The 19,671-nt window shown below is 39.5% G+C and overlaps 1 protein-coding gene across 4 annotated transcripts in view; it reads right to left on the reverse strand.

Annotated features, from left to right (window-relative positions):
• The window catches only part of FBXW11 (F-box and WD repeat domain containing 11), a 150,759-nt gene that overhangs the window by 87,248 nt on the left and 43,840 nt on the right, over positions 1-19,671 (reverse strand). For 2 of the 4 annotated variants that reach the window (XM_011947787.1, XM_011947786.1), the window contains exon 2: positions 5,208-5,309. The exons of the other annotated variants lie outside the window; for them this stretch is intronic. In XM_011947787.1, the coding sequence (XP_011803177.1) occupies positions 5,208-5,309 (102 nt within the window). The remainder of the gene's footprint in view (positions 1-5,207; positions 5,310-19,671) is intronic. 4 annotated transcript variants of the gene reach the window in all.

The following is a 19,671-nucleotide window of genomic DNA, read 5'->3' on the forward strand; positions in this document are numbered from 1 at the left end:
AGAGGTTGCAGTGAAAAGAGAAAAACAGAATGGTCCAAACTTTTGCTTATGGTCCAAGTTATTATTTTTTTCTTTTTTTTTTTTTTTGAGACGGGATCTCCCTCTGTCACCCAGACTGGAGTGCAGTGGCATGATCTCAGCTTACTGCAACCTCCACCTCCTGGGTTCAAGCAACTCTCCTGCCTCAGCCTCCCAAGTAGCTAGGATTACAGGCCCCCACTATCATGCCTGGCTAATTTTTGTATTTTTAGTAGAGATGGGGTTTCACCATGTTGGCCAGGCTGGTCTCAATCTCCTGACCTCAAGTGATCCGCCCACTTCTGCCTCCCAAAGTGCTGGGATTATATGTGTGAGCCACTGCGCCCAGCCTATTTATGTATTTTTCAGAGCAAACCCGTGGCCCGCCGGCCCCCAGGCCGGCTTTGAATGAGGCCCAACACAAATTCGTAAACTTTCTTAAAATATGAGACTTTTTTTCTTTTGCAATTTTTTTAAGCTCATCAGCTATCATTAGTGTTAGCGTATTTTATGTGTAGCCCAAGAGAATTCTTCTTCTTCCAGTGTGGTCCAGGGAAGCCAAAAGATTGGACACCCCTGTTTTAGAGACAAGGATCTTGCTCTGTCACCCAAGCGGCAGTGCAGTGATGTGATCATAGCTCACTGTAACCTCCAACTCCTGGGCTCAAGGGATTCCCCAACCTCAGCTCCCGGAGTAGCTAGGACTACAGGTGCATGCCACCACGTCCACCTAATTTTTTATTTTGTTTTGTAGAAACAAAATACAAAAATAAAAATGTTTTGTAGGGCCTTGCTATGTTGCAAAGGCTGGTCTCAAACTCCTGGCCTCAAGCAATCCTCCCACCTGGGCCTCACAAAGCGCTGGGATTATAGGGGTAAGCCACTATGCTCAGCCAAAAATGTAGGTTTTAGTGTTTATAAAATACTACAGATTCTATCACTGAGCAAACCAAAAGGTTCACATTATCAGACCCAGGGTGCTACAGGATAATTAGGATAATCAACAAGAAATGACAAATCCCTAAGGCTCATTAGAAAACAGACAAGAGGCAATGAGTTCAAACAGCTATGTCTGACCTAAGACAGACCGACCCTGAACAAAAGCTGCCTTATCATATGCATGGTTTTTCAGCTAATCCTTACCTATGCCTGGAATCTAAGACTGTAAGACTGAAATTCCTTCTTAAATAGAGAACCAGGAGCAAGTAAATTTAAAAAAAAAAATTGATTTCATCCCCCACAAGAGTAAGAATCAGTAAGAGGTGGCAATTATGTTTCTCTACCTCATAAAAACCCTATATGATTTTTAAAGATGAGGAAACTGGGGTTCAGGAAAATAAAGTAACTTGCCCAGGATCACAGAGTCATTAAGTAGTAAGAACAGGACAAAAATAGAGGTTTGTCTGCCCCAAAGCCAGGGTTCTTTCTACCAAGCTACCTCCCTCCTCTAAAAAATATCCTCTTATATCAAAAGCTGTGATAAGTTCTGTGGCATTCTCAGACCACCGTGGCTCACTACACTTATTAAAAGTGAGAAAAGAAACAAGAAAGGCAGCTGTCAAGAAGTTGCATTACTTACTGCCCAGCACCATATGCACTAGAGCTTGGAAGGAGGCACTCAAACTCAATTCACATGATGCTCACTGTCATTCCAAGTAATCAGTCCTATTCCAGCAAAAGGCTTATCACTAACACTATCCCCCAGCTGAGGCTGCAAATGACATTCCCAAGACAACTTGCCAGTCTATTACATCACTGGTATGTTGGCTTTAAATTTCTAACTCCAAAAATTAAGGGCAATTTGTTTCAACCTAAAAATGGCAGTTGCAAGTTAAAATGGCAGTTGTCACTACAGACTGGTGACTAGAGCACTGACTTTGCAGTCATCCAGATTATGTTCATAACCCAGTTCTGCCACTTAAATAAACGCGTAACCTTAGGCAGCTCAATTCACCTCTACAATTTCATATACAAAAATGGCAAGATAGATAACTTTTCCATAAAAGATCAAATGAGATAATCCAATTCCTAGAGTCCAACACATAGAAAAAACGTGGAAAATAAATGATACATACTATTATTAACATTGGTATGATTCTCATGCCATAGGAATCTGGGCAAATCTATAATCCACATAGTCTGAATTCCTGATTATTTGCTATAACAATCAACTGGTTGAATCAGGATATCTGAGGCAAATGAAATACTGACTCAGTTCAGCTTGTTTCAGAGATACCCAATAGAGGCCCTGGCACATACCGATTGCTTAGTAAATATTTATGGAATTAAGTTTGCAGAAAGTCCACTCAGGAATCTCACTAGCTGTAAGATTCAGGAGAGCTCATTTTGGCAAAAAGAATGGCAATTTTTTTTTCCTATGGAATGTGGCAGGTTTTTCTTTTCTTATTTTCAAATAAATAATATTAATAACTAAACAAACCATATACCAGGTATCAATAGTGAGGTTTCTACAAATAAAACTAACATGGAAAATTACAAAAGCAGCATTCCAGAGTAGAGAAAAGAAAACCAGTTTGGGAATCAGGCAAGTATGTGATTCATATGCCAGTAACTTTACAGTTATATAAACATTATCTTGGGCCAAATAGTCACCTCAGACTCAGTTTCCGTATCAGAAAATTGGAGATAAGAACACCTACCTCACAGGGTTGTCATAAAGCTAATATATGTGAAGCACCATGTAACAGTTGGTAATGAGTGAATTTTAAGTCTCTGGTATCTATTTTCCCTTCTCAACGATGGCAGAAACTGGAGTAGGTAAATTATGCCTAAGGCAAGTACTATCTTCCCTCCTGCTTTTTCAAAAGGTATAATAAAATTCAGTCATATAGACAGGTCAATGGGTTCAAGTTGCAACTATCAGTGGGTCCACTGTGACAATTTTAAGGGGAACTCTTTTATGGAACTTCAGAGACCAGGAAAGAACTAGGCTCTGTTCTCTCCAGGTAGCCTAACTATTCCTTCTCTTCTCAGGCCTGCTTAATACGAGGTTGCTAAGAGGTGTGCAAAGGAAGAGTCATCTTGGCAATAAACCAAAGATGTAGCATATAAGCAACAGGACTTCTTTGAGAGCCCAAGCCCAAATTAAGATATGAAATTTTAACACTGTTTGGAGACTGGAGGTAAAGGGGAGAAATGCTGGCATTGAAGTAATACTTAAATGAGTAGAGAGGAAGGAAGTCTTCCAGGCTCATTAATATTAATACGTTTACTTTCCATTCACTTGTGGAACAAAACAGAGTAATGATTTGCTAATGCCAATCAGTTGAGTACTTGGTTCATTTTACTGTGCTGCATACCCTCAATTATATACTAGCAAAATTTAAACCTAAGTAAACAAAATACTCTACACATCTCTAAAGACAATTATTGCTCCACTCATTGAAATAAGACCCAATCAAGGCAAAAAAAAAAAAAAATCTTTTTTTTTTTCTCTTAAGTGAGTTTCACTAAGAAAGATGAGTCAAGGAACTTTTAACAAATTTGGATTTCCATTTTCAACAAGGTAGGAACCCGTACTTCCTCCCACTCACCCCACCTCCAGAGAACTCACAATACTGATACTAAAATATATTGAATGATGCCTTCCATTGGCCAATTACTTTTAACTGAATGCAATAAAAAAAATCTGCACTTCAAGACCTAACAACTACAGTTTTTCCCCTTCTTAAATTTCCAGTTCTGCAAAAAACTGGGTCAGCCTACTAAAAAGCAACTGTAACATGCCTTTTAATCCAGAAAAATTGAGACAAAAATGTACACCTATTATAATAATGCAAATATCCATTATATAGCATCAAGGAGAGCACATGCAATAATGGCTGCCATTCCAAGAACATTTTTGTTAAAATTACATCACATGCACAGAAGCTGCTTTTCCAAAAGTAAACATATATTCATTACACTTTGAGCCTCATTGAAGCACCCTGTTCTTGCAAGGTAAGACTTGTAACCCACTTTTATATACAGAATCTAAAGACAACTGGGCCTTATATTGAACTCGCTCTCCAGTTAAAGGTGTTAGTGAAGTTCCAGTACCGTTTTCCAAAGAAAGCAATTTGAATCAATAACCACACCAGTGCTACTCTGAATGTTTGCCAATAAGTAAATAAAATGCCTGACCCCAATATGAAGAACATTTTCCTCCTTCCTGGCTCCCCAGCTCCATTTAAAAATTGTAAACATGAATAGAAAGATAACCTTGAAAACAGTGAAGTCATCCATGCCATCAATAATATCCCTCTAACTCAATGCCTAATTTTACAGTTTTCCTAAAACAGGACAGTCTCAACCGGATGCCAGGAATTTAATCTGGCTTTTTAAAGATATATCAAACTGTCTGGAATATGCAGTGATGAAAACTGAATATTGCTACTGAAACCATACTTAATTAAACACATGCTTGCTCTAAACAGAGCTTCACAAATAAAGCTATAATGTTTTCTTCCTTGGCTCTCTTAGAAGTCACCCCAACAAGAGAGGGTCACCAGCTGCACTCCTGCTAACAGTTCTATCCTCAGCAACCCTTTCCCATCCACCCCCCAAAAAGTTATACTTTTATCTGTGGAATTCTCTGCCGGCCTCGGCCTGGAAAACTGGGTGGACCCTGAGGACAGGTGTCAGATCTGGCCTTTGGGAGGTGGCCCAAACTGACAAATTATTGGCAGCATAAAGCTATGATCTTTATAAACTTCAATTCGAGGCTTTATGCCAGTAGTGATTCCCTCCCCGCTCCTTTTTTGAAGAGGGGAGAGAAAGCAAGCCAAAAGGATGAGTTTCAAAATAGAAAAATCACCACTTTAATTACGAAACCCTCCCAACTCAACAAAGAACTGTTAAAGGTAGCCAAATGGAAAATGTCAGGAGTTTTTTTTTTTTGGCACATGCACAACTATTAAACATGAGAATTACAACCTCAAGGTGAGGGGGAAAGAGTAAAAAGCAGGAGCAGAAAAGGGGAGGACAGGGCCCAGCCAAAGACCCGTTTGCTCAGAAGGGTCCCTCTTGGTACTAACTCCTCCATGTGGGGCACCCAGGCTAGAGGAAAGCAGAGGGTTACACAGAACATTTAGCAGACTTAACATTGGATTAAACACACTACTGCAAGTTTCAACAAATGTTCATGGCATACGTAAAAACACATTTACAACAAGAAAGAAGAAAGGCACCTGGAGACATCTGACACTGGGCATGCTCTGCAGGCAACTCAGTGCGCACATGCTCTCTACCAGGTTGGCGCAGCCTAGCCACAAAGACCTTGGCACAGAACACTGCAGGATGACAAAAAGGAAGGAAGAGAAGAAGCAGTTAGAGGCCGCAACAAATCACTCCTTCACACAGGCAACTTGAATGTTAGTTGGGGCAGGGGGTGCACCCTTGGCAATTTGGAGGTTAGGGATGGTCCCAGACAACTTACTGAAACCTTGGGGGAGGGCCCACTTGATGTTCTATGGAAAGGAGGTTTCTGCTGCCAACCACTAATTTTTCAGGATACAGTGAATAGAATCAAGAGGGAGAGAGAATGTTTAAACAAAAACCCACCAAAGGGAACTGTGAAAGTCTGAGTGCAAAACAAGATTAGTGGTGAGATTGTTGACTATAATTTCATCAATGCCACAGTTTCTGGTCCATGTCATATAACCATAATTGTCATCACTGTTTAAGGACCTACTATTTGCCCAGCACTTTACATTTGTTCTCTAATCCTCATATCATTGTAAGGAAACGGAGGCTCAGAGGTTAAGTGATTGGCAAAAGGACACATAGCAAAGGAGGGGAAAGCCAGAATTTCAAACTCTGGTTTGTCTGCTACCAAAACCCACACTCTTTCCACAAGACTATGATGCTGCTATTGTGAAAACTTAAATCACCCCAACTTTTATCATGTGAGTAAAGTTTTGCACCTCCCTAAGGTAAAATCACAGGAGACCTAAAGAATAAGGCAAAAAGAACAAGAAAGATGGGTGACAGACTGATAGATAAAGGCAATAAAAGAGGTGATTTTAAATGCATCTGATTTTCAGTGTCAACACATTTCCATCTTCCCAAAGGAAAAACATTGGAATGTCACGATTTTCATTTTAGACTTTGTTTACAAAGTTTGTCTGACATGACTAAGAATTAAAAAGCTTATTTCATTTACTTCTTCCCATCCTCTTTTAAAAGCTTGCTGATTTTAAAGAAATTAAGAAAAAAAGTAAAATATAAAAATGAACACATGTATTATGGCTACTACTTAATAACCATTAGACCATAATGTAAACTTAATAACCATTAGACCATACTGTTCAATCATTCAGATCTAAAGTCAATTAATTTACTATGGCAAAATCAATACTCATGTAAAAAAAAAACTAAAGGTGAGTGTTTGGGTTCAACCAAAACATCCCAGAAGTCTTGGACCCAAGCTCATAAACTTGTTTGTTCTAGCTATAAATAGAATAGCCAAACACCCTCATTTGCCTGAGACAGTCCTGGATGACACTTCTTGTCCCCTCATAACTTTCACTCTCAAAAGTGTTCTGGTTTAGTGGATAAATTATGTGATCACCCAACTGCAATATGGACAAAGATAGCTTTGCTTGACATCAGAGAGACCTGGGTTCCTATCTAGTATCTGCCACTTACTAGTTCTACATTTCACCTATAATACACGGAATATTGAGGTTACTCAGAAGAGGTATTTAAAGAATACAAAATCAGAGGAACCAAATGGAATTTAAAAATTGAGTAGTTTTCTGGTAGCAATGAAAATGACACACTTCAAGGTGTGCCTTTATTCCAAAGCCAATACAGTGGCAACATATCATTGAAACTCCAGGTACACCAATTTTGTTGCCTCAACACTTTCATATCAGAGTGCCAACCACAGAAGATGCTGAATAAATGTTTGCATAAAATAATGAAAGTAGTTGCCATTTATCAAGCTTGTATTATGTGCTAGACAGCTGAAATACTAAACTCTCACAATAACCCTGTAAAATAGGTATTATTCCATTTTACGATGAGGAAACTGATGATCAGGAAAGAGATATCAAGCAGAGTCCCATGGAATTTTTTTTCAATTAAGAAAAAATTTTTTTAATTTTATTAAAAAGAAAAAGAGAGCCTAATTTGTTAAAACAATGACATAGACCAGGAACAGTAGCTCACACATATAATCCTAGCACTTTGGGAAGCCAAGGCAGTCAAATCACTTGAAGTCAGGAGTTGAAGACCAGCCTGGCCAACATGGTGAAACCCCATCTCTACTAAAAACACAATTATTAGCCAGGCGTGGCGGCACATACCTGTAATCCCAGCTACTCGGGGGGCTGAGGCAAAAGAATTGCTTGAACCTAGGAGTCAGAGGTTGCAGTGAGCCAAGATCATGCCACTGCACTCCAGCCTGAGTGACCCAGTGAGACTGCCTTTAAAAAAAAAAAAAGGAAAGAAAAAAAAACCCCAGCAACTTGTCCAAGGTGCAGGGGAATAAGGGCTAACTGATGGTAGAATCAGGACTAGTAAATTAAACCTGGCAAGCTGATTTTCTTCCACCACAACAAACACTCTCTATCCAGAGATATTCTCATCCATGTTTAATAAAAGAATATTTACATCAGCATACATCACAAGTGGACAGGCAAAGAAGAGAGTTTAAGGACTATACCTAGCCAAGTAAGATGGCTCACGCCTATAGCCCCAGCACTTCAGGAGGCCAAAGTAGTGGGATTACTTAAGCCCAGGAGTTCGAGACCAGCCTGAGCAACATGGTGAAACCCCACCTTTACAAATAATACAAAAATTAGCCAGGCATGGTGGCACACACCCATAGTAGCAGCTGCTCAGAAGGCTGAGGTGGGAGGATTGCTTAAGCCTGGAAGGTGGAGGTTGCAGTGAGCCAAGATCGCAGCACTATACTCCAGTCTGGGCAACAGAGTGAGACCCTGTCTCAATAACAACAACAACAAAAGGATTACATCTGGATTCAGCAACTCATATCAAATTAACACGAAAGCTCGTATGTAAATCAATTTTTACTTATTCAGTAAAAAGTCAGCTTCCTTCTGCAAGGGTTAATAGTATTTGCCTCAAAGGGTAAAAACCACAAAAGCATAAGGTATTGATTAGATTCTGCTAATAACTTGGAATCTAAAACTTTTTAAAAGGCAATTTTTCACATTCAGTAAATCAAAAAAATTAGATTGTGAGAACAGGAAGGCATTTTAAAGACTATTTAGTCTAACCTCCCACCGCTGATTTTAGATTAGAGATGAAGAAATTAAATCCAAATTAGAAAAATAATGATATTATCAAGGCTTTTTAACCATTTAATGATTTAATCAATACTCATAAAAATGTGGGAAACAATCAACATAAAGAAAATTTTTGGTGAACTTGATTTTAAAATATTAGCCATTTATTAGAAGTCTGACATTTCAAAGCTTTTTGAAGCTTGTTATTTAACTTGTATATTCAGAAAAAGATTTTTAAAAGACCCTCTAAGAATCAGATTTCCAAGATTTTCTCTTCATAATATCTATGGTAGATACTGTAAGATATAAAGAATGACACCAGTGTTTCTTGAGTATTTATTAGATGCCAACATCATGCTAAATACATTACAAAGGATATCTCATCTCATTTTCACCATAATCCTACACAATAGACATTACTTTCCCCTTCAGAAGAGGAAACACAGGCTCAGAGACAAAGTAATTTACCTATCCAAAATCGCATAGTGCTGGGTTGGTGCTAAGATTTCAACCCAGGTCTGAGGCAAGAGTACTTTTCACTGAGACAGCTCAGTCCTAGACAGCACCCAAGCTGGTGTGTGATGCAACTGCCAATATCTACTAATCAGAAGTCTCAACTAGCAGATCATCCCAGAACTGGTAACTTCCAGTTTTAAGATGAGTGTTATTTTCCATTTGGTAAGAGCACAGACAGTGGTTAAAAGGTATTACAACTGCTTACTTTCACACTCAACAGTTACTATGAAGCTAAGTGACCAGCCACATTGCTCAAAAATCGTCTGTACTCAACAGAAAATGCTATTCTAGGAAATACACCCACCTTTTAGTAACAAAGTCTGTACCTGCTAGCCAAAACAAGGTAGGTTCCTCTTAGGTCTTAGATCCAATAGATCAGGAGGGCATTGATCCTATTTGAAAATAATGGATAAAAATAAAAGTTCCACATTCAACAACCTAACAGTATTAAAATACAGCTAGGACCACAACAGTAATTGATTCTTTTTTTCTTTTAAGATAAGAGTCTCGCTCTGCTGCCCAGGCTGGAGTGCGGTGGCATGATCTTGGCTCACTGAAACCTCCATCTCCCAGGTTCAAGCGATTCTCCTGCCTCAGCCTCCCGAGTAGCTGGGATTACAGGCACCTGCCACCATGCCCAGCTAGTTTTTGTATTTTTAGTACAGACAGGGTTTCACCATGTTGGCCAGGCTGGTCTTGAACTCCTGACCTCAGGTGATCTGCCTGCCTTGGTCTCCCAAAGTGCTGGCATTACAGGCATGAGCTCCTGGCTGTGATTCTTGAAGCTTCAATTTTTTAATTTAGGGACATGGCTGGAAACCCATGTTGATCATTCGAGAATAACTATTATCGATGATTGCTTAACCGAATAATGAAAAGATTTCTTCATATTAGCTAAATTCACAGTACAGACGATTGTCCTTTTTTTTTAAGTGAACAGTGTCCTTTCATATTGCTAAAATATGTCTGAAGAATACCCCTGATACCATGGGTATTTACCAATTTTCAATTTTAACAAACACTTACTGACCTGCTTACTAAGCCAACAACAATACACACTAAGCCTCTTTCCTCTTAAGACTTTAGCCTTGAGCTCAAGAGAAACAACCCAGGAGGATCATAGTGGGGATACTTAACAGAAGACTTTGGAGGGTCAAAAACTGCCAGGATACATTTGTTATAATTTCGTATTTAGCTACTTGTAATGATCAATAGTCTAATTTAGGGCTGTTCACAGAGAACAGGAAATGATTCATAATGGATTGTGATATTAATAGCTAATACCTAATTAGATTGTATATTTATAGGTTCTATAGCTGAAGAAAATAATATTAGCCAGGGAAGCTGACAGTGTTTATTACTTTTGCCATATCCACTGTATAATAAAAAAAACCTAAATCAAAGCCATTATGCTGAGAAATACTATAAGTCATTAAAGACAAAAAGAATAATCTCTTTTGGCATTTTTCAAAAGCAAAAAGTTTATTAAAAGAGGTAGGAGAAAAATGTCCTAGGCTCTCTTCCTATTGCCATAGGAACCACAAATCAAAAGGAAAAAGTGGTTGCAGGCACCTTGTATTCTGATTGGCTCACTTGAAGAACTCACAAAAGCTAACTTCGGTCTGTTTTTAGATGAGATTGTTTTGAATCTCCTGCCCTGATTCCTTCTCAAAGAAGCAATTCTTTTAAAAGTTCTCCAAAGTGGTATTTTATGTTAATCATCTCTCTAATGTTATAACCTCTGATTTAGAAATCTGCCTTATTACAGGTTTTCTATAACTCCCCCCACCAATCTTTTTATTTAATCCACTTCCCACAGAATCATTACCAGCTTCTTCTCACTCCTGTCATCATGATTGAAGTAACCAAGTTGAGTGGCTTAAATACACTGTTCCATTAAGCAAAAAAACATCTCAACTTATATCTATTTGCACATAGTAAAGCAATTAAGACATTCTCTTTAACCTCCAGGAGCTCACAGGAGGGAATCTTAAACTTACAATGTAAATACACATACACATACACACACACACATATATATACATACACACACAAATATGAACTTAACCCACCCAAAGGAAGAGGATGCCTGAACTAATTCATAAAGGGTAAGTCGGAGGCAGCCAGGGGAAAAAGAGAGATAAAGTCATTCCAAGAAGAATACATAGCATAAGCAAACTCAAAGAGGTAAAAAATGAAACATCCTATGCAAGTATCTGCAATTAATTTAGCATTAAAATACTTAAGTGTGAGATGAGAAAGGCTTAATTAGAGAGATAGGGAGGGGCAAAACAGAGGTCTCTCTTATACCATTCTATCAAACTTGGGACTTCATCCTGTAGAACAACAGGTCTTAAACTCTGTGCTATAGCCCACCAGCAGTTGGCCCAATACTTCTCAGCTATGTCATCCAATTTTACATCAATGTGTATGACTTTTTTTCCTGCAACTCAGCACATACACAGTTTGTACAATGTCAGAGAGGAATAGAAGCAGATTGCGCAACACAGAGATGGAGGTGGACAGGGGATGGGAGTTTTTAGACTAAGAGGTAAGGAGTGAAGCACAACGTCAAGCCAAAGCCAAGCCAAATCAAGCCAGCATCAAAAAAAGATCCCATGTTTTCTAGAACATGTGGAGAATATTTGCCACAAATGATAAAAGTCTGCTCAACAATAACCCAATGATAAAGAGCATAAGCAGATAGTACAAAAACCAAGGATGTTTTTATAGATATTATATTATGGATTTTGTTAAAGACCAGAAAGAGTGTTTTGAATGTGTTAAATTCCTTTAAGTGAGACATCCAAAATTTTAATATTCAAATCACTGCTACAGACAACGATGAGAGCTATTAAACTGTTTTAAGCAAAGGAATGACCCCTGGCAGCTGCAGCCAAGCATGATTGGCAGAGAAGGAAGAAGGGTAAGTCTCTTAGAGAACCTACAAGATAGCAGCTCAGGCCGGGCACGGTGGCTCAAGCCTGTAATCCCAGCACTTTGGGAGGCCGAGACAGGCGGATCACAAGGTCAGGAGATCGAGACCATCCTGGCTAACACAGTGAAACCCCCGTCTCTACTAAAAAATACAAAAAACTAGCCGGGCGAGGTGGCGGGCGCCTGTAGTCCCAGCTACTCGGGAGGCTGAGGCAGGAGAATGGCGTAAACTCGGGAGGCGGAGCTTGCAGTGAGCTGAGATCCGGCCACTGCACTCCAGTCTGGGCGACAGAGCGAGACTCCGCCTCAAAAAAAAAAAAAAAGATAGCAGCTCATTTCTGTTTTACAACCAATGCAATTTCTTTCAGATGGGCACAACGAGTAGACACAAGGTCCAGCACTTACCAACTTTCATACTCAGTCTAGGTCCTTTCCCTGCCCACCACAAAACCTCCACCAGGCCCTACTGATAGGATATCAAACAAAGAGTGCCATGATAATGATGAAGAAGAGAAATAAAAGAAGAGAAACAAAAGATCCATTTCATGGTAACCATTTGGCAATAATGCCTTTTCCACTGGGAATCCTGAAGAAACAGACAGTACGTGGGCTCCAGGGGAGATACATAACTCCAGCTCTCTAAACCTAGATTTGACAGCTAGAGTCCCCATTCAGTTCTGCTGAAGACTGCCAAATAAACTAAGCATTAAAGTTAATCCAACTTAGGAATTACCCTATTGTGTCTCATCTCTCAGCCTGTTGCTTTTCAAGAAGCAGCAGTGTTTGTAATTAAAATAAAGCCACAAAGCATTCAGAAGAGTCTTCTAAAATTCAGAACCTAGGCTTCCACTGTTAATGTATGATGCCAACCTAAAAGAAATAGCACTCTCACCAACATAAATGCATTGTTTTCAAAACCAAGAATCACAATGTAGCAATCAGGTTGTAAAATAAAAGTTATCTTACAGTTTAAAGGCATTTTCTATAACCTTTTATAGAACTGAATATTGGCCCATTACCTTAATGAGCAAAATATTTTCTTTTCCTTATAATGGCATTTTATTATAACAGATTTTGGTAGCAAACATGTGACATGTAACCAAAAAAATTTACATTTTAATTCTTAGCAATTGTATTCTAGAATTATATTCTTGTCATAATATTATACCACAAGGTATATTTAGGCTGGGATATATGTTAAGGGAAGAAAAGGGGATGTAGAGAAGTAGGTAGAGAGGGGAGAAAAAAAATAAGGAGGAGAAGAATGAGGAAAACCACAATGTACTATCTACCAAGTTTTTAGAGACTGAAGAACAGCCCAAAAGTCTCAAACTCAGAGGCCAAACTTTGCTTAAGCACTACTATAATTTTTTTTAATTAATGTCCAAACAATTTTCATCTTGAATTATTCTAAGATATTAGAACCCGGCCAGGCAAGGTGGCTCATGCCTTTAATCCCAGCACTGCGGGAGGCCAAAGCAGGGGATTACTTGATGTCAGGAGTTTGAGACCAGCCGGGCCAACACGGTGAAAGTCTGTCTCTACCAAAATTACAAAAAATTAGCCGGGCATGGTGGCACGCATCTATGGTCCCAGCTACTCAGGAGGCTGAGGCACAAGAATTGCTTGAACCCAGGAGGCAGAGGTTGCAGGGAGCCAAGATAGTGCCACTGTACTCCAGCCTGGGCAACAGAGTGAGACTTGTCTCAAAGGAAAAAAAAAAAGATATCAGAACCCAAAAGCATTAAAACTAAAATGGATCTTCACTGTAATCTCTCTGGTAGACAGATGAAGGGAAATGTTCTCTCAAATTTTTATTCATCCATATTTTCCGATTTTTCTCCAATGACCACCTAGTACTCACATTAATACCTTAATACTACCTTGTGTGATTTTAAGTGATGCTTTATTTTGTTTAATTATAAACAGTAACTTGACAATTTATTTTTTTAATGGAGCAGTTCACAACATATTCATGTGGTTTGGCTCTGTGTCCTCACCCAAATCATATCTCGAATTGTAATCCCCACATGTCAGGGGAGGGGCCTGGTAGGAGGTGACTGAATCATGGGGGTAGACTTCCCCCTTGCTGTTCTCGCGATAGTGAGTTCTCACGGAATCTCATTGTTTGAACGTGTGTGAAACTTCCCCCTTCTTGCTCGCTCTCCTGCATCAGAGTGGTAACACATGCTTGTTTCCCCTTTGCGTTCAGCCATGATTTTAAGTTTCCTAAGGCCTCCCAATCATGCTTCCCGTTAAGCCTGCAGAACTGTGAGTCAATTAAACCTCTTTTCTTTGTGAACTACCCAGTCTCAGATAGTTCTTTACAGCAGTATGAGAACGGACCAATACACAATTTAAATAAAAACATATTCTTTTACCAGGAATTAATTTTGAGTCCATCTTAAACACCTACAGTTTAAAAAGTGTTTAAATGCTAAGTGCTAGAAAAATATTTCACCTAGTGGCCCTTGGAAACAGCAGTGAACATCAAAATCATAACGGTTTATTCCTGAGGAAATCCAAAGGAAAAAAAAATCATCCTTGTCCACTTTACAACCACCACCCATGACTCAAAAATGTCACCAGGTTTTTCAGAGCTCTTACAGAAGCTGGAGGAGGAAAGAATTAGATGTTTGAGGTGGGAAGTGGAATCTCTATTCTAAGCAGCATGACAGAGAACAGGATGTAACAAAATAATCTATTTCCGGCATAGCCACATGGATCCTCAGTTGTACTAGGACCAGTTTGAGGTTCAGTTGCCAAGGGGGAATAGAGTCCCCCAGCAAGCTCAAGGTTAAATCAGTATGAACCCAATCCCAATGAGATTTCTCCAAGAGTCATAAATCCTGAGCCCGGAGATAATTTAACACCTAAGTACATCTGGGCCTTCGTTGGTTAGCAGCTGTGGTCCAACTAGGAAAGTTGTTCAGGACTAGGGCGAGACCTCTCGACCCTAAGTTTAACCTTTTTCAATAAAAATGTTAAATAACATTAACAAAGAAGGATATATTGGGAGGGGGTACAAAGTGAGTACCCCATGGCTATACTGTACTCATAAACTCTCATACCACCTCTGGCCAAACAAGCAGCTGAGTTTTACAGATGAGAAAAACTAAGGACCAGAGACATCAAATCACTTGCCAGAGGTCAAGAATGGCAGAACTGCATTCTGTCTGACTCCAAAATCCCTGCTTTCTTCCCTGATCTATATTGCCCGTCACTTCCTTTGCCTGACATTAAACTCCATAGAGCAGCAAGTTTCCATGATTTATTTTCAAATTTTATCTGCCTGTCACTCATCTATATTGCTGATGGGAGTGGAATTGTGTAACTGATACAATCTCCGGTGTGCAACTCCGCAATACATAGTCAAGACTTGAAACTTATGCACATTATTTGACTCAGCAATTTCACATGTAAGAAACTGTATCAAGGAGAAAAAAATAAAGAAATGTATAAAAATATAGCCAAAAAGATGTCATTCACATCACTGTTCATAATAGCAAAAGGAAAATGTCAACCAAAGGGACTGGTTCCACAAATTAGGGATTACCCATAAGACAAAATACTGTGTTTCCGCCAAACAGAAATCATGCTGTAGGAACATATGTATACACACTAAAGGAAGTTTAATATGTAGAAAGAAAGTTACAATAAATGGAAAGAGTTCAAGAAACACTAAGTGAATAAAGGCAACAAACCAGGACTTATATTATGATCCCATGTTCATTTAATAAATATATATATAGGCCGGGCATGGTGGCTCATGCCTGTAATCCCAGCACTTTGGGAGGCCAAGGAGGGCAGATCACCTGAGGTTGGGAGTTTGAGACCAGCCTGACCAACATGCAGAAACTCCGTCTCTACTAAAAATACAAAATTAGCCTGGTGTGGTGGTATGTGCCTGAGTCCCAGCTACTTGGGAGGCTGAGGCAGGAAAGTCGCTTGAACCTGGGAGGTGGAGTTTGCAGTGAGCCAAGATCACGCCACCGCACTCTAGCCTGGGCAACAAGAGCAAGACTCTGTCTCAAAAAAAATAGATAGATAGATAGATAGATAGATAGATAGATAGATAGATACAGATAGATAGATATAAATAAAAATCTGGAATTAAATACAGGTGATTTTTATTTTATTCTTTTGGGCTGCCATATTTTTTCAGATGAGACCATACAACTAACAACTCAAACTTCTCAATTCCCTCTCCTCTGAGCCACCTCTAAACAGAATATTGGCATTTCCACAGTTACTTAGGGATCTCATCATAGCAACTTGCCCCCTGATTGTAGTAGACCATTCTCCTAACGAAGGTGGAGAGCAGGTAGGGTTAGGACAGCTATAAGAATTTGGTTGCACTCTGAGGTAACAAAGACACTATCCTGCATTCATTTCAATGCCTGTAGCTTCTACATAGCTAACAGAGGATCTCAAGTCAGAAAACTCCTAAGTAAGGTGTCTTCTAAGTTACCACTTTTAAATATGTGACAGTACATAGTCCATACTGCATGACATCTGAGAGGTCTTCCAGGTGACAAAACTAAAAACCCAACTTGTTTTTTAGACATTTTCTAGGAACTGAGAGACATCTGCTCTCATTTATACTAGTGCCCCTGTCCGCACCTTGAGTTACTCCTACTTCCTCTTCCCTAACATCTAAGACACTGGTGCTGGCTGCATCGCTTCCTGCTCCTTCTACCCACCATCATGAGTCAAAAGACTTTAATCAGAGATTTTCTGGAAATATGTACACGAGATCCTGATTGTCCTCTAATATACCAAGCCAAAATCCTTACCCTACTTTCATTTAAGAGAGGGCAAAGTTGACTATGTTTTTAAAAGAACGTTAGAACACACAGAAGCGGCTGGGTGTGGTGGCTTATGCCTGTAATCCCAGCACTTTGGGAGGCCAAGGCAGATGGATCACGAGGTCAGGAGTCTGAGACCAGCCTAGCCAACATGGTGAAACCCCATCTCTACTAAAAATACAAAAATTAGCCAGGCGTGGTGGCACATGCCTGTAACCCCAGGTGCTCAGGAGGCTGAGGCAGAATAATCGCTTGAACCCAGGAGGCGGAGGTTGCAGTAAGCTGAGATCACACCACTGCACTCCAGCCTGGGCAAAATAGTGAGACTCTGTTCCCCATTACTCCCCCAAAAAAAGAATATATGGAAGGGAAAACTTTTTCTCCTGATATAATGAACATTCTCATTTTTTTTTAAGAAGAGATACCACTTTCTGGAAGATGACCTGGAAGATACATCTGGAAGATGTATCTTCTCTCAATAAAGGTTTGACCTAATTATAGTCGAACTACATCATATTTCTATTTTATCTTTTTCATTTTAAACTGCTTATTCATTTTAAAAAGTCTACTAAACATCAAGTATACTAAATGCTTTGATAGACAAAAATTCTCAAAACTATATATTCTGGTATTAAAAATTATTTCTGCAAATAAAGCCATATTGCTTAAATTATTTCCTGGTTTGCTAAAGGGAAAAAGATGGCTAAATTCCAAAAGTATGAAACATTTTAAATAAATGCAGTTTCACTGCCTTCAAGAGTATTAAAACTTAACTAGTAGCTGTTTTTGTTTTTGTTTTTGTTTTTGAGACAAAATCACGCTCTGTCACCCAGGCTGGAGTACAGTGGCATGATCTCAGCTCACTGCAACCTCTGTCTCCCAGGTTCAAGTGTTTCTCATGCCTCAGCCTCCCGAGTAAAGTTGGGACTAAAGGTGTGCACCACCACGCCCAGCTAATTTTTTCTATTTTCAGTAGAGACAGGGTTTCACTGTGTTGGCCAGGATGGTCTCGAACTTTTGGCCTCCAATGATCCACCCACTTCAGCCTCCCAAAGTGCTGGGATTACAGGCATGAGCAACCAAGCCTGGCTTAATTAGTGGTATTTTTAACATCTTTTGTAGACCTATCACTTCGAAAGACTTTGAAAGTCTATCTAACATGCTACTTGTCTCATTGAGAGCTCTGGAAGTACCTGCAGAATAAAAGTTGACCCTGTTAAAAAATCTTTTGAATTCTGATATGTTTTGGCTTCATGTCCCCACCCAAATCTCATCTCGAATTGTAATCCTCATAATCCCCTGACGTCGAAGGAGGGACCTGGTGGGAGATGACTGGATCATGGAGGCAGTCTCCCCCATTCTGTTCTTGTGATAGTGAGTTCTCAGGAGATCTGATGGTTTTATGAGTGTTGACAGTTCCTCCTCTCTCACCTGCCGCCATGTAAGACATGCCTGCTTCCCCTTCCACCATGCTTGCAAGTTTCCTGAGGCCTCCCCAGTCATGCAGAACTGTGAGCCAATTAAACCTCTTTTCTTTATATTTATAAATCACCCACTCTCGGGCAGCTCTTTATAGCAGTGTGAGAACCAACTAATACAAATTCAAACCTTACATCATTTAAACAAGCCCTCTACTATTTTATAAACACTGCTCATTTCTTGAATACATACAGCATTTATTTTCAAAGACCTAACGGGCCCCTACACAAAATAAACACATGTTCCAAGTTAGTAGTGTTTCAATTTTATATACATACACCCACATAGAGATTTAGAAAACAATGGTAATAAAAATTTTGCTTCTTTAGCTAAGAACAGCATGAAAAGTGAGTTGTCAAAGCTAACAGATATAAAGTGGCACATTTTATCATCCCTTAATTTTACAGTAAAGTTTACACTTGCTCTTCTTCTTCTTCACATAGTTCATTGTTCTTATATCCTAAGCTGACCTTGGCTTCAAATAAAAATAAAATGTGTGCCTTACAGTCCACTGGGCTCTAAGAAATTAATTTGTCTTTCAGGCAGGGGCTAGGATAGCCTTAGAGTAACGGACTCCTGCTGCTTGCTGCACAGCAAGGATGTCTTTGATTCCCTTCACGTTGTTCGAATCTTGCAGGCAACTGGAAAAAGGGAGTTCTCACGACTTGAAGCAAGGAATTTCGCTAAATGCTGGAGCTGAAAGGAACTTCACAGACCATTTTGTCCATGTTCTTAAAATATTTTTCTAGCCTAGTTCCTCTAAATCTGTCACACTGTGCTGTCAGTAAATACCACTTGAAAGCATCCAGTCTTAACAGCAAATAGTTACAGCTAAACACCTGCAACAATGAAGTCAATCTATAGGTTTGCAGATTCTTTTTGCATGTGTACACACGAATATGGACAGAAAACAACACTCTGGACCTTCTCACAAAGGAATATATTTATCATCTAAGATTACAGAAGTCTTACAAACTACTGCAGAAAAAGAGTTCTACTATCACAAGCAGAGCCTCATCTGCGCCCTCCTTTAAGACCCTTTGTCCATGCATTGTATGTAATTTTATCCGACTTCAGCTTTTTGTCCTATTTTTCCTTTCATCTTCATTTCCCCACTTATTTTGTTTTTAATCTTCCTACACTATATGTCACTGTAATCACTCAAATCCTTTTTCTGAAATAAACTAAGGTTTCTGTATATGCTGCCAGCAGTAAGTCATTACATTTTTGCAGACAGTGAAGAGGAAAAAAAAAAAAAGTTATTACATTTTGAACTGAGAAAAAGGGAAAAGTTGAAAGTTAACAACTATAGGGAGGCTGGGCATGGTGGCTCACACCTGTAATCCCAGCACTTTGGCAGGCCAAGGAGGGTGGATTGCTTGAGCGCAGGAGTTCAACACCAGCCTGGGCAACATGGTGAAACCCTGTCTCTACAAAAGATATAAAAAATTAGCTGGGCGTGGTGGTGTACACCTGTAGCACCAGCTACTCAGAAGGCTGAGGTGGGAAAATCACCTGAGCCTGGGAAGTCAAGGCTGCGGTGAGCTGAGATTGTGTTATTGCATCCCAGCCTGGACAGCTCACACCTGTAATCCCAGAATTTTGGGAGGCTGAGGCAGGAGAATTGCTTGAGCCCAGGAGTTCGAGACCAGCCTGGG

This window comes from Colobus angolensis, unplaced genomic scaffold, assembly GCF_000951035.1.
Source record: "Colobus angolensis palliatus isolate OR3802 unplaced genomic scaffold, Cang.pa_1.0 Scaffold27, whole genome shotgun sequence".
Classification (NCBI taxonomy): domain Eukaryota; kingdom Metazoa; phylum Chordata; class Mammalia; order Primates; family Cercopithecidae; genus Colobus; species Colobus angolensis.